The 15,236-nt window shown below is 49.9% G+C and overlaps 1 protein-coding gene across 1 annotated transcript; it reads right to left on the bottom strand.

The window, feature by feature from the left end:
* Nucleotides 1-459: 459 nt before the first annotated feature.
* map3k9 (mitogen-activated protein kinase kinase kinase 9) lies at nucleotides 460-14,454 on the bottom strand. Its single transcript, XM_060052762.1, has 10 exons — nucleotides 14,379-14,454; nucleotides 13,140-13,313; nucleotides 11,916-12,091; nucleotides 9,293-9,533; nucleotides 8,590-8,712; nucleotides 7,243-7,384; nucleotides 6,401-6,513; nucleotides 5,746-6,134; nucleotides 3,619-4,000; nucleotides 460-3,151 (listed from the first exon to the last, which is right to left on the bottom strand). Exons 1-10 carry the CDS (start codon nucleotides 14,452-14,454, stop codon nucleotides 2,664-2,666), a joined length of 2,304 nt encoding a protein of 767 aa, XP_059908745.1. The 3' UTR covers nucleotides 460-2,663.
* Between the last annotated feature and the right edge of the window lie 782 nt (nucleotides 14,455-15,236).

Below are 15,236 nucleotides of genomic sequence, written 5' to 3'. Positions count from 1 at the left end.
CTGGTACACACACACACACACACACACACACACACACACACACACACACACACACACACCAATGTCCCGTTACACACACGGCCAATGATGTCAGCCGATCGGTTGTCCCTCTACAAGACTAGCAGGGGCCAGAGCATATCGAGGAGGGGCCGATGTGAAGAAAGAAACGCTTTCATACAGACATCTCTCCTCCCTGGTTGCCATGGCAATGCGACGATAATAGTCTAGGGGCTCTGGGGCTGGAGACAGCCCGTGGTGGCGGTGGTGGTGATGATGAGGATGAAGATTGAGGCATGACGTAACACTGCGCTCGACAGACCTCCCGCCGAGGTGGACGACGTGGTGGAGGAGCACACTGCCGATGTCGCGTGGAGCGACACCGCGTCCAATGCACAGCTGACATTTAGTCCTTAGCGAAGGAAAAACCATACTGATGAAGAACCGGGAAGAGACTGGATCGTGTGGACTACGTTTTTTTTTACTGGAGTAAAGTGTGTGTGTTGCAGTGCAAATACAAGTTAATCAGTCGTACATGGTGTCAGAGTCCCGGGTTGAAACATTGTCCATCGGTCTCCAGTAGGGGTCCGGGTTTCATCAGCTTATTAGCAGTCGTGTTTCCACCAAGAGGAGGGACCATACACTATCAGGTAGAGACGCCGTGTTGTTAGATATCCAGGATTCTAGCATTCCCCCAGACTACGCAGAGAAAAAGCATTCACATTTACATGATACATTATCATCCAATCGCATTAACAATGAACCAGTCCCCCCACAAATCCGTTCCCCAGTGGGTAGCATGTTCCAGGCAAAGAGGTCACGTGTGGATCAGATGGACAGGAGTGAGAGTGTTAACCAGACCTCGTGTTGACCAGACGCCGTATTAACCAGACCTCGTGTTAACCAGACGCAGTATTAACCAGACGCAGTATTAACCAGATGGTCTTGTTTGCAGATGATTCTGACTTTATTTGACCGGTTGTATTTCTCAAACATCGTGTCATACCGGACCGGTCAGCTGACAGGATGTCACAGAGGAGGGACAACGTGGATGTGAGTGTTGGGGCAAATAAATGTGAACCTTAAAAGGTGTGCCAGTTGGCTTTATCCCGGTACACCTTTTATTTCACGTTCCTTAATTGTTGTTTCCATCAAACTTAAACGATTTAGTCTGTGGATAAAAAGATCGAGATTAATTGATTGATCCAAGAGGGAATTATTTAGAAAAGGTGAGAAAATTATAATTTGAACAAAAAGTGACAGTGTAATAGTGTTTGCGGTCGAGTTTTGACGTTAGGGTTATTGCAAACAATTAATTGCGTTGTGAAGCCCCACCCCCGTATAAAATATACATAACACATGTAATGAATTACAAAAGGATACATGAATAAATAAATAACCTTGAATAAATAAAAAACACACATACAGTACATCATTTCATTAAGAAATCAATCAATATATAAATAAACAAATGTCAATATTACAAAATTAAATACTCAGAAAGATACCGGTGTGCACTCACCGCAAAGACCTGGTTCACGAAGACCCACTGAGGCCCATGCAGTCAGTCCGTCCATAGCACAGCCTCACTTCACGGTGGTAATACCTAGTGGGCCGCGTGGTTTAACAGTACATGAGGCCGAAGAATCCCGTTCTCTAGCCTAGCGCTCGTCAGAGCGTCGCAACATAGCTCGTATGACGATCGACGCAAAAAAAAAGGTGCTTGTGTTTGTGAAACAATATCCCTCACATGGGGGTATTGATCGGAGGTGATCGCGGTGACAGCTCATCAATACAAAAAGACTTGTACAGGACACACTAGTGAACACGTTGGCTGCCAACCAATGGAATGACAGTTTAAGAGACCATTCAAGTAAATAAAGTGAATTTGTTTTGCAATTGAAAATAACCACAAAAACGGTTAAAATGTAAGCTTTACAATCATAATGCTTTTTCAAAAGTGCACTTATAAAATGCACAATCTCAAACAGGAACTTAAACGAGGAGAGAGATATGTAAAGCTTATCAGTGTTTTAAATGCCATTATCACTAATTTCCCATTCATTAAACATTCACTAATTCCAGGAAAATAACTTTTTATACAACTTGGCCAAATGGTGTCTGTAGGTGGGACTACTGTCATTGTTTAGTTCTTGTAATGCAGTCAGAATCAAGTGTGGCTGATTCACTCACACAAGCACCAGATGGGGGAGGTTACCCAGGTCACACTTTTGCTGGAACCCTCAATTCCAGATTCGCATTTAAATAAAGGGGCACTGTGTTATATTTTGAATATCCTACCAAAGTACCCCGAAGAGTCCAGGATACATGTCTAGGGGATGGTCGACTGGTCTTTCACATGCTGAGGTAAAATGTTAAAGCTAAATGTGATGACTTTGGGAACGCCATCGAATTCCCCATCACTGACCAACCCAACCTGGAGTACCTCAGCAATCAGGAGTGTATCGGCATTCAGTGGTGCTCATTCTGATGGACCACTGTGGTCCATCACCTAGCGGGCGCACGCCGACCGACAAAACAAACAGGACCCATCGTGGGAGAACCCTCAGGTCCTGACCATCCTACAAGTGGACTGGGGAGGGTCCGAACCTGGATGGGGGTGGGGGGGGGGGGGGGGGGGCTGTGTGCACAGAGCCCGGGTCCGGTTATGACCAGAACCCGTGCTTGTGGTGGTACGGGGAGGCCTTGGGGAAGCTGAGTTCAGGCCGGCACAGGGGAACCGTCCCGTCTCGGCACTGAACCTCGTCCAGCTGGTCTAGGAGGTTCCTGTTGATGTTGTTCACCCGGCGCGGGGAGAAGGTTGTCGGCGTGGGCGCCGCCTCCATGGGCGTGGCCGGCACCGCCGCCGCCGCAGCCGTGTCCCGGCCAAACTCAACAGTGGGCGGGGTCTCGGTGCTGGAGGAGTGGGCCGGGGACTCGCCGGCCGCCAGGCTCTGTCCGTTGGCCCTGGGCCTCTGCTCGGGCCAGAAGGCGTCGCCGCGGGCCCGGGGGGAGGGCCGCGGCCGCGCCACAAAGTCCAGCGTCTTGGGGCGTTCCGGGGCGCAGCGTCTGCGGGGGGTCGGAGGGAACAGGAGGTTGGGGTTGGGGAGCCGGGGCACCTCAGGGCTGGGGTCCTTCAGGGGCCGGAACACGCCTGGTCGCCATTGGAGACAGAGAACAGAGCAGAGGTTAAAGGGGGACTGTATGCAAGACGGCGAACATGACTTTAGCGCCATCTACAGGTTATCAATACTAAGTGCGGTACGCGAGTTAAAACCAAGTTTGGTTACTCATGGGCTGATCAGAACTCCTGCTATCAGAATATAATATAATATCTAGATAACATATAGTATATAATATCAGGGCCCAAAGCTGTGTGCCCCTCCAAATGATATTATCCGACGTCTCTGGTACTTCCACAACAAGTAAAGACTCGTAGTGGCGGTTATCCCGGCCATGGTTGAGAATTAATCGGCGGAAAGAAACTTTGCTGTTCACAAGAGACCCACCCTTCTCCATTACCCTTCAACACACTCGTGCGAGTATTTTCAAACCTCACGCAATCAAACTTGCGCGAAGACGTCGCGCGAATATCGGCCCCCGCTATCGGCGTGACCTTACCCGGGGCGTCCCAGGGGCCCCTCTCGGGTAGAGGCTGGAGGTTCTTCTTGATGGCGCCGTCGGACGGCGTGCGTCTCAGGCAGCGGACGGCGCTGGGGGCGGAGGGCAGGTGCGTGGGCGTCAGCGACTGCCGGGGGTTGCGCTTGAAGCTCTCCAGGTGGGTGTTGACCAGCGGGTTGAGGCGGGGCTGGAAGGCCGGCGGAGGGGGCGGGGCCTGGGCGCGGGCGGAGGCGGAGGCTTTGGCGGGGCGGCAGGCCAGCAGCTCCTCGCTGTCGGCGTGCAGCAGGGAGCGGGTGGAGTTGCAGTCGGAGACGGAGGACAGCGAGAGGAGGGTGAGGGAGGAGGGGAGGCCGGGCTGGGGGGGGGGAGGCACCGCCGCCACCTGGAGAACCACAGCAGGGATTAAGAGTTATAGGAGCAGGAACGCTACGTCTGAGCTCTCCCAGTCCAGGTCCAGGAGAGACACTAGAACCAACAGGCCCTAGAACCAACAGACACTAGAACCAACAGACACTAGAACCAACAGACACTAGAACCAACAGACACTAGAACCAACCAACAGACACTAGAACCAACAGACACTAGAACCAACAGACACTAGAACCAACAGACACTAGGACCAACAGACACTAGGACCAACAGACACTAGAACCAACCGAGAGTAGGACCAACAGACACTAGAACCAACAGACACTAGAACCAACAGACACTAGAACCAACCGAGAGTAGGACGAACCGACACTAGAACCAACAGACACTAGAACCAACAGACACTAGGACCAACCGACACTAGAACCAACCAACAGACACTAGAACCAACAGACACTAGAACCAACCAACAGACACTAGGACCAACCGACACTAGAACCAACAGACACTAGAACCAACAGACACTAGGACCAATAGACACTAGAACCAACCAACAGACACTAGAACCAACAGACACTAGAACCAACAGACACTAGAACCAACCAACAGGCACTAGAACCAACCGAGAGTAGGACCAACAGACACTAGAACCAACAGACACTAGAACCAACAGGCCCTAGAACCAACAGACACTAGAACCAACAGACACTAGGACCAACAGACACTAGAACCAACAGACACTAGAACCAACCAACAGACACTAGAACCAACAGACACTAGAACCAACAGTCACTAGAACCAACCGAGAGTAGGACCAACCGACACTAGAACCAACAGACACTAGAACCAACAGACACTAGAACCAACAGACACTAGGACCAACCGACACTAGAACCAACCAACAGACACTAGAACCAACAGACACTAGAACCAACCAACAGACACTAGGACCAACCGACACTAGAACCAACAGACACTAGAACCAACAGACACTAGGACCAACAGACACTAGAACCAACCAACAGACACTAGAACCAACAGACACTAGAACCAACAGACACTAGAACCAACCAACAGGCACTAGAACCAACCGAGAGTAGGACCAACAGACACTAGAACCAACAGACACTAAAACCAACAGACACTAGAACCAACAGACACTAGAACCAACAGACACTAGAACCAACAGACACTAGAACCAACCAACAGACACTAGAACCAACAGACACTAGAACCAACAGACACTAGAACCAACAGACACTAGAACCAACCAACAGACACTAGAACCAACAGACACTAGAACCAACAGACACTAGAACCAACAGACACTAGGACCAACAGACACTAGAACCAACAGACACTAGAACCAACAGACACTAGAACCAACAGACACTAGAACCAACAGACACTAGAACCAACAGACACTAGGACCAACAGACACTAGAACCAACCGAGAGTAGGACCAACAGACACTAGAACCAACAGACACTAGAACCAACAGACACTAGAACCAACCAACAGACACTAGAACCAACAGACACTAGGACCAACAGGTCCAGGAGAGACACTAGAACCAACATGACGATCCAGGTATGATGATGTCAGTTGTTGTATATAATGTATAACGTACTACATACATAATGTATACAATACAAGTATATTATGATGGATGTTACACGGCCCCTGTTGGTGTCGTTAATGTCACCACCACCCCCGCTACGCTGGTACCACGGTACCCCCCCCCCCCCCTCCGCTCACCACCGCCGCGGGGGTCTTCAGAGGGCTCTCCCGCCGGCTGGAGCTCTGCCGGTGCCCCCCGGCCCGGTGGAAGAAGCCGTCCCAGCGGGCGGGCTTGGCGGTCTCCTCGGGCGGGGCCAGGGCCAGCAGGTTGAAGCCCAGCCCCACGGCGGCCAGCAGCGCCCCGCAGCCCAGCAGGACCAGCTCCGGCCGCCGGCCCCGCCCCGGGCTCCTCTTCACGGGGGTGGTCTCCGCGGCCGGGGCCGCGGGGCCGCCGTCCCGGGGCCCCGCGTCCCCCTCGGCCCCGTGGCCCTGGAAGGGGAGGCAGAGGTAGGACTGGCCCGGGGAGGGGTCCCGGGACGGGCCCGGGGACTGGCTGGGCTCGCTGCTGAAGCAGCAGTCTTCGTTCTCTGGATGAAGGAGAATAATATATTTTTAGAACATTAGATATATTTATTATATAACGTGAGAAACGCTCTCCTGTCAACTGATGATCTGTACGGTTTCAAACAGCGGAGGACGTGTGTGTGTGTGTGTGTGTGTGTGTGTGTGTGTGTGTGTGTGTGTGTGTGTGTGTGTGTGTGTGTGTGTGTGTGTGTGTGTGTGTACATGTACGTGTTTGCTTGTGCGTTTTTGTGTGCGTCTGCGTATGTGTGTGTGTGTGTGTGCTCCCCACCCAGCTCCACCAGGCTGGGGACCCCGGGGACGGCAGGGCTATGTCGGGGGGACCTCCGCAGGTTGGGGGCGCTGCAGGACCGCTGCCTGCTGCACTCGTGGGCCGGCCGCAGGCTGGGGAACGCAGAAGAAGAACGGGTCCCGCTAGCTGAATCAAGAAGCTGCATTGAGGCTCATTTAGCCACACACCTCAAACCGACACTATCGCTAAATCATCAACCAATCCCGATGATCATCGACACGAAATGAATTTAATGTATAAAAAAATGCTGGTATGGGTAGCAGGGATGTGATTGCAAACTCTGAACCCTAACCTCTAACACCTAACCCCAAACTCTGAACCCTAACCCCTAACCCTAACCCCAAACTCTGAACCCTAACCCCTAACCCCAAACTCTGAACCCTAACCCCAAACTCTGAACCCTAACCCCTAACCCCAAACTCTGAACCCTAACCCCAAACTCTGAACCCTAACCCCAAACTCTGAACCCTAACCTCTAACCCCAAACTCTGAACCCTAACCCCAAACTGAACCCTAACCCCAAACTCTGAACCGTGCCCTCTAACACCTAACCCCAAACTCTGAACCCTAACCTCTAACACCTAAACCCAAACTCTGAACCCTTACCTCTAACTATGAACCCTGAGCTCTGAATCCTAACCCCTAACCCAAACTGAACCCTAACCCCAAACTCTGAATCCTAACCCCTAACTTCAAACTGAACCCTAACCCCAAACTCTGAATCCTAACCCCTAACTTCAAACTGAACCCTAACCCCAAACTCTGAACCCTAACCTAACCTCTAACCCCATCCCCCTTCTCGGGGCCCTGATGAGTCTCACCTGGCATCAGCGCTGTGTTCCCGGTACGGTCCGGAGCCTCGTGTCCGGCCCGTGGTCCTGGAGCTCTTCCTCTCTCCCTCCTCTTCCTCCAGCATGAAGGCCGTGCCGCGTCCCCAGGCCACGCAGCCCTCCCCTGGGGTGACTGTCCACAGAAACACCCCAAGAACCACCCAGGAAACACCCGTTATTCAGCGAGGTCAAGCTAACCAGAATCATACTGCTAGATAAGAATAGCATTGTTAACATTATAACATTGTTTACTAGGAATAACATTGACATTATCACACTGTTGTGATATCTAGGAATAACATTGCAAACATGACAACCTTGTCAGCATTCTAACATTGTTTTGCTGTAATGAACGTTGTTAACATTATTATAACATTATATTTGAACCACGTTGAGCTGAATCAGTGGAGGTTTCCCAACAAAAAGACGAAACTCATTCCATCCCTCTGCCTAAGCTACAAACAAGTGAATATATAATTCTGTGGGAGTTTCATGACGCTAGTTCAGGTTTTAATTCAATCGTTTTAACACTTGGGAGCCACACTGCATTCACTACTCTAACTCCTCAACACATATCTCTCCTTCGGTTCATTCAAGTGCTTTGAAGCGAGCGTAAAACAGAAATAGATTTCTCTCAATTGTCGTCTTATTTCAGAGTCTCATGGTCACAGAGCATATTGCTCCGACCGTGAATGTGATTGATTACATCGTTAGGAGGCCCACAAGTCGTCCGTTCTGCAATAGGATCAATACACATTCCTCCCCGATTGATCGGTTTGGTTAATAACGTCCTCAACAGCGCAGATCTCCTCATAACTTGGTCCACAAACATGGGATTTATTCAAGACTATTTTCTGAAAGGGACATTAATACAAATGACCAACGTATACAAATGGTCTGCTGTAACAGACACACAAAAATAATCTGAATCAATTTCATTTGATGCCTTTGGCTCATCACTCAAGGACCTAGAATATGGTAGCATTGGAAATTGTGTCCTGTGTCTAATTCATTCACTACTAAATCCAAAAACTATCCTTAAAATACGAAAAGATTGTGTTTTTTTAGTTTTGTACGAAACTAAACGTATTTCTTTGTTTTATGCTGCTCTCTCGGCCGGGTCTCTCTTGGAAAAGGGATTTAAAATCTCAGCGAGACAAAAAATAAAGACTTTCAGGCCATCACCATATATATTGACCTATTTTACAGAGCTACACATCCACAAATGCAGCGCCTTTCATTCATTCAGTAATGCAGCGGTGAAAAAGGGGAACGATCAGTTGTCTGCGGCAGGCGGAGTCCTGTGTTGACCACGGGAGGGGAGTGGGCGGGGCTTACGCTGAATGGCGCGGAGGCGTGTCAGGAGAGGAGGGCTGCCCGGCGGGCTGGACCCGCTGCCCAGGACGCTGCGGCGCCGGTCGTGGCACGGAGACGCCTGCACCGTGATCTTATGCTGGAAGTCTGGGGCGGGACGGACACACACCGACAGAGAGACGGACAGCGGGCATGAGGACAGAGGGTTAAAGCACCATGAAGTACAATAAAAAAAAAAAAACATCTGGATTTCGAAACACTTGGAAAAAATGGCCCTTATTGTGACACTTATACATGACCCAAGCATAGTTTTATCGTCACTTTCATTTTAAAGGCGACATATTATTCCACCAGGTGTGCCCACACATCTAGGTGGACACGCCCACTTGTGCTGTCGGAAGAGAAAGACTTTCAAAACGGCTTGCAACGGCTAATCACACTCACACATGGTGGCGTAATACGTCGCCTTTAAGGCATTTTCTTATCAGAAGCTTCGTTACCACTTCAAAAACATGCCATACGTGTGTGCGTTAACGGTGAGCGTAAGTGTGTACATTAAGTGCCAGGATGTACGACGTACAGTACGTTTATAAGAGAGGTGTGGGCGGCTAAGGGTGGAGGCTACGTAGACCGCGGGTGTAAACCACCACCTGAACAGACGCACCGCGCCCTGACCCGGAGGGGGGGGGGGGGTGGGGGGTATGTGGGGGGGGGGGGGCGAGGATACCTGAGGGGAGGCTGATGCGGTTGCCGTCCTTCAGCTTGAGGCGGCTGCGGCGGAACTTGCCCTGGCGGCTCTCCACGCGCGGCTTCTCCTGGTACAGCTGGTGGATGATGATGTTCAGCTCCCGCTCCAGGATGTGGATCTCCCTCTCCGCCAGCTCCTGCTCGCGCCTCTTCAGCTCCTCCTCCTGGCACTTCTGCTGCAACGCCGCGCGGCTCAGCTCCTCCTCCCACGACCGCAGCTCCTGGGGAGGGGAGAGGCGGGGAGGCGTGATAGCGTTAGCTTTAGCATTAGCTTTAGCTTTAGCGAATTGGCAGAAGACGAGGGTGTAAGTTAGAATTAGCTTTGAAATTAGCTTAAGCTTCAGCATTAGCGCATTGGTACAAGTCCTGGGTGTATGTACATTGTACAAGGTAGGGGATGTAGGTTAGCATCAACAAAGAGGGTCATATTTAGGGTGTAGGATAGCATTAGCCCACGAGGACATGATAGAGGAGTACGTTGGCATTAGCCTTTGCAAAAAAAGGACATGGAAGCGGCATATGATAGCATTAGCAAAAAGAGGTATAATAGCATTAGCTATCATTAGGAACGAGGTGGGTGCATGTAGGGTGCGTGTATGGACCGCCAAACTACAAAAGGTCCCTGTTTCTCATTTCATCTTAGCATATGGTAGTGTTAGTATTGGCAACATAGTACAGGACATAATAGCATTAGCATTTTCAAGCTGTTCAAACATCTGCTGAGCGACTAAAACCAAATCTGAACGGGGTGTGCTACAGTGTTAGCGACACAAAAACTTGCGTCGCACTGTTAGAATCTGGTGATGTGAAATGACAGGTCGGCCCGCCTTCGCCCATCGTTGGATACCGTACATAAACAAACAGGCCCTCTGAGCGGCATTGTGCTGCCTGGAGGCTCTCCCTTTCAGATCGCACAGTACCATCTAATTGATTCCCTCGGTTTACAGCGGCATTGTCACGGCGGCAAGACGGTAATTAAACCGACGCAGGAGAAGAATTAAAAGCGCGATTAAAAAGCCACACTGAAGAGATAATCCATGGCTCTCAGGGCACCCGGGGAGGAACAAAGACACGGATACCCGGGGTTCGTTAGCGTAGCGTAGCGCACGTGCACATTTACATTCTGTCCTTTAGCAGAGGCCTTAATACCAACTAAGTGACTCACAAGAGAGGCCGGGCCATCAAAGAACACAATCAAATCCCAATCATTCTCGTGAAATGTGTACGAATATAGGGATACTAGCTTGAGTGTCAAATTCCAATCTTAATTTTGAAACCCAAAACTCTTTATTCCTCATTGTAATTGTGGTTGTAAGGGGAAGAGGTGGTGTACGAGATGCAGGGGGTGTTGGAGGAGGTGGTGGTTGGAAGGTGGGGGTGGAGGAGGTGGTGTTGGGGGAGGGCGGTGCTCGACCGGTCGGGAGGTGGTGGCGAATCAATGGACACCAAAAATAAACTGCACTACCCGTGTTCCCCCACTGGTGGTGCTGTTCCTTAGGGTTTGAACTGCATCACTGGGTTCCCCTTTAAGGGGCCCACACACCGCCAAGACTCAAACCAACGGCCAACTGCCTTTATCCGACCACTCCGTTGCCTCTCGTCTGACCCATTCTGCAGAGCAGTTGCATTGTAACACACCGCAAAGACTACTGCCGACTGCACAGTACTGTGTACGTTCTGCGCTTGCGCGAGATGCAATAAGGCTCCTTCCCATCAGGTGGCGCTAGTCCGCCCCTCCCACACACGGCGCTGATTCGCCGATTGGTTGTGTGCTAGCAGCACACAAGAGTATCCAATCCAGAAGCTTCCAACACAGCTGAACACACCGAACAGATTTGTTCCTCGGGCTAAATGCCGATTCATACCTCCGGATCCGGACGAAATTCGTCCGTCCGTACCAAACGTTGTCTCCGGGACTACCCTTCATACCTCCGTCCGGTTTCAGCGTTGTTATGGATGCTACGCAATACATCCTCTAGAGGGCAGTGAAACAAATTACCGGCATCGACCATCGCAAACATGGCATCTGTAGTGGAGATGATTTTGCTTTGTGTCATCCAAAATTACACAAAATTTTATAAAAAAGGCGCAAAATGTGTAGGCCCACGCGGCGGTGGCATGTGACACCCCTCACCAACCCGCAGATTCTCCCCTCAAAATGTTGCGCCATTTTTAAATGACCAGTTACAACTCATTGTCAAAGCAGGTGAACAATAAAATAAAAAGGTCAGGTATTTAGTATGATATAAGTATAAAACGTTAAATACAATATATAAATGCATATCAGAGATTATACTATTACTCTCTCTATTTTCGCGAATGGTCGGACTTCTGACTCTATACTGCCGCCTCGATTTCCGTTGGTATTGCTCCGTTTCTCCCGGAGCGCTCCGGATTTGTAAGCTCAGAGGCGACGGACCCATTGACGGACAAAACGACCTCCGCGACCGGACGAAAGGGTTCCTATCTGTATCGTAGGGTGTGAATGGGCCTTAACTCGTCAGAGTCTCCCTAAACATTTCTTATGGCCAACCGTTAGACCAGTGGGTTCCACGCTTCGAACGGACCGCCCGCGGACCACATCGAGCCAACGCATCCCCTACCTTCTCCTTGGTCCTGAGCTGGTCGAACATCTCCTGGATCTCCACCTTCCAGTCGTCCTGCAGCGAGTGGAATGAGGCCGCCAGCATCTCGAAGAACCCCGACTCCTCGATGGCGGTGAGCTGGTCCAGGATGCAGCAGAAGGTGGGCCGGGAGTGAGGGTCCGCACTCCAGCACTCTGTGGCGAGAAGGAGAACAAACTATTTAAAAAACAGAATGATGGCCGTTCGACTCGGGCCGCAGACAAGGACATGCTAATCATTTACATTTACATTCAGCAAGGTTAGCAGACGCTTTTATCCAAAACGATTTACAATAATTACATTTGTCAGGATAAAGAGAAACCACAATATATCGCTGTCGGTACATTGAGGAAGTTCATAGAACCAAGGGAAAAGCACTAACATTCACTAGTTTAACCCCTTCCCCGTTTATAAGAAAGCTAGCTAGGTAAAGATGCTACACGATGCTAGGTACTATCTTTAGGTGCAAGGACGGTGTGGTTTTGTTTCTTTATGTTTTTTCCTGTACAAAAGTTCTGCTTCATAATCGTATTGTGAAGAAATCCCGGCCTGCAACATCAGCTCTGTTTCCATGGAGAAACCAGACTTATTTCAAAGATTGTATGCGTGTGGGAGCCCCAGAGACCCAAAACAACACCCCAAATCCCAGGAAAAGTGTTGTTTTCATAATATGTCCCCTTTAACAGTATGAATTAAAGAGCAACCGATAAAGTCGGATGATTTAGAGAAATCACGGACCACTGTGTTAGTTTGGCCACGCATTGCGGTGTCCCCACCGGACAGTATACAATCAGGAACCAATCTTCTGCACCTGTGCTTAGGTTGTGATGCCTGTTTATTCTCTCTGCTCCCCCCGACCCCTGCTGTATCTTCACAAAGGTTTGTCGTGTTGTATTTTGCCAGAACGAGGTTCTTAGCTGTGACTATCACAGATAGTGTTTTTTTTTGTCTCGTTTCTCACCTTCGTCTGATCACGGGGGAGTATTTTTGTACTGCGCCTGTACTTACTTCGGAAAATAAGTTATTTTGTTTTACAAACGCATCGCTGCCTGCTGCCTCCTCTTTCACACCGCATGTGGATTCACACCTTCAGACCGTAACGCCGTCGGCGTCAATGGTCCAACTCTTCCAGGATTATGTCACGGACACTGGTGTTGCTGTCGCAGAACTCCATTTCCCACAACCCCCTAGTGTTCCTCTTACCCTCCATGAGGCGTGCGAAGGGCTCGGGGCAGGTGGAGGGGACGGGCAGCGCCAGTTTGTTCATGGCCACGCCGTACGCCACGGCCAGGGTGTCGATGCCCCGGAACGGGACCTCGCCCGTCAGCAGCTCCCACAGCAACACGCCGTAACTACGCGGACGGAGAGAGAGAGAGACTGTTACCCGGGGTTACAGGCCGCTACCCGGGGTTACAGACAGTTACCAGGGGTTACAGAACATCACCAGGGGTTAACGGGAAAACACTGAGATGCAGACTGTTACCCGGGGCCAACGGAAAGTACCAAAAGACAGGCCGTTAGGTGGTGCAGGAAGTTACAAAATGTTACTATTATTATTAATATGTTTCAAAAGTAACGTTTTTAACAAATAACGAGAGTTTTATGATTAACATTTATGAAAGCCAAGCTGATTGGCTCGGTCATCGAACTTGAAATGACAGACTGAATTAGTGAAGTTGTGAAAGTCAACGGCAAGCGTGATGGAAGAAAAGTAGAGTAAATTAAGTTTAATAAGAGAAGGTCATGATGAAGATTTGAATGAGGAAATACTGCAGAGAGGATTGACAGACAGAGAGAAAGAGAGAGAGAGGACAGACAGAGAGATGATAGACAGACAGAGAGATGATAGACAGACAGATAGAAAGAGGACAGACAGATAGAGAGAGGCCAGAGAGGAGACAGCGAGAGAGAGAGAGAGACCTCTTCTGAACTCAGTGTGGTCAGTTCACCTGAACAAACAGCGACCGGGCCAAACCGACATAACAACCGGCTACGGTTAAATATATCTGCACTCCAGTCAGACACACAAATACACGGTGGAGGGTTGATTCAAGCGTCCATGTACACCTCATCCTCTCACGTCTAGCCTCTCCATTGAAACCCTGATGCTAGTTTCCTACCGGAGCTCACGAAAACTCAATAAACGGTGAAATCCACGCAGGGCCAGTCTGAACGCTGAATCTAATGCGGGCCCATCGAGGCAGAGCATGTCATGGCAGAGGTCATTCTCTAGTCCGTAACCAACCATGAAAACCCTTTTAAGACTCTGTTGAGTCCCTCCCTGTTTTACTGGAGAATCAAACGGTTGCCAGCTGTTTTGCCGAGGAATACCCTCACACGTAACCGTGTGAGGGTGCCATGACGCCATCTCCCCTCAACAAGACTAATCTGTCACCTCCCCTCACCTCACCCTATCCCACCTTCCCTCCCCCCCTCCCCCACCATCCCTACTCAGAGTGCAGGGTTTCCTCATCCTCCCGACTTCCTTCACTTTGGGAGATATCGTTGTCTTTGCCATTGCGGAAGTGCTTTGTAGCATCACTTTCTGGGCAAGCAAGGCATCTTGTATTTGAACAGTCGAGATGCTTCCACTTAATCTTGTTGTTCTCAGAAGAGGTGTGATTATTTGTTGAAGTCATGTGCGAAACACAGCTCTGCACTCGAGTACATTTGTGACTAAATACAAAAACAAAATACTATCCAATATTATAAATCACCATCAGCCGCCCCCGATTTAATGAATGAGATTTCATCTAATGGTACAGTAGGTGGGTGGGTGTGTTTCATCCATGATTCCATAACAAAAACAAGTAATTCTGTGTGACTTTGATCCGACTTTCTGCTGAACATTTGTGCTTTGCAGAGATCTGCCGAGTGTGGCTCCCTGGCTGAACTGCTGAGTGTGTGTGTTTGTACTTCATACTCTTCAATGCAGAGCCTCAGACTTGCAGAGGTGCGCTACAGGGGGCCAAACGCAGACAGAACCCAGCGGGGGTCCTTGGTTGGATCACGCACGGTGGTTATTAATGGAACTCTTCGAGGTCACTTCTTGGCTGAACGAGCTCTTTACATTTACAATCAGGGCATTTAGCAGACCCTCTTATCCAAAACGACTTATAAAGAGTACATTTGCCAGAAGAAAGTGACACAATACCTCGCTGTCAGTACAGTAAGGATGTTCATAGAACCAAGTGCCAAGCACTAACTATTGTTAGGTTAACCAGTTCCCCATCTAAAACAAAGACAGCTAGGATAAGGCGCTACTCTATGCTAAGTCCTAAGGGCCAAGTCCAGCCCGAC

Source organism: Gadus macrocephalus, chromosome 5, assembly GCF_031168955.1.
Source record: "Gadus macrocephalus chromosome 5, ASM3116895v1".
NCBI lineage: Eukaryota > Metazoa > Chordata > Actinopteri > Gadiformes > Gadidae > Gadus > Gadus macrocephalus.
Note: the sequence above shows the minus strand (reverse complement) of the source record. Positions and strands in the feature narration are given on the sequence as shown.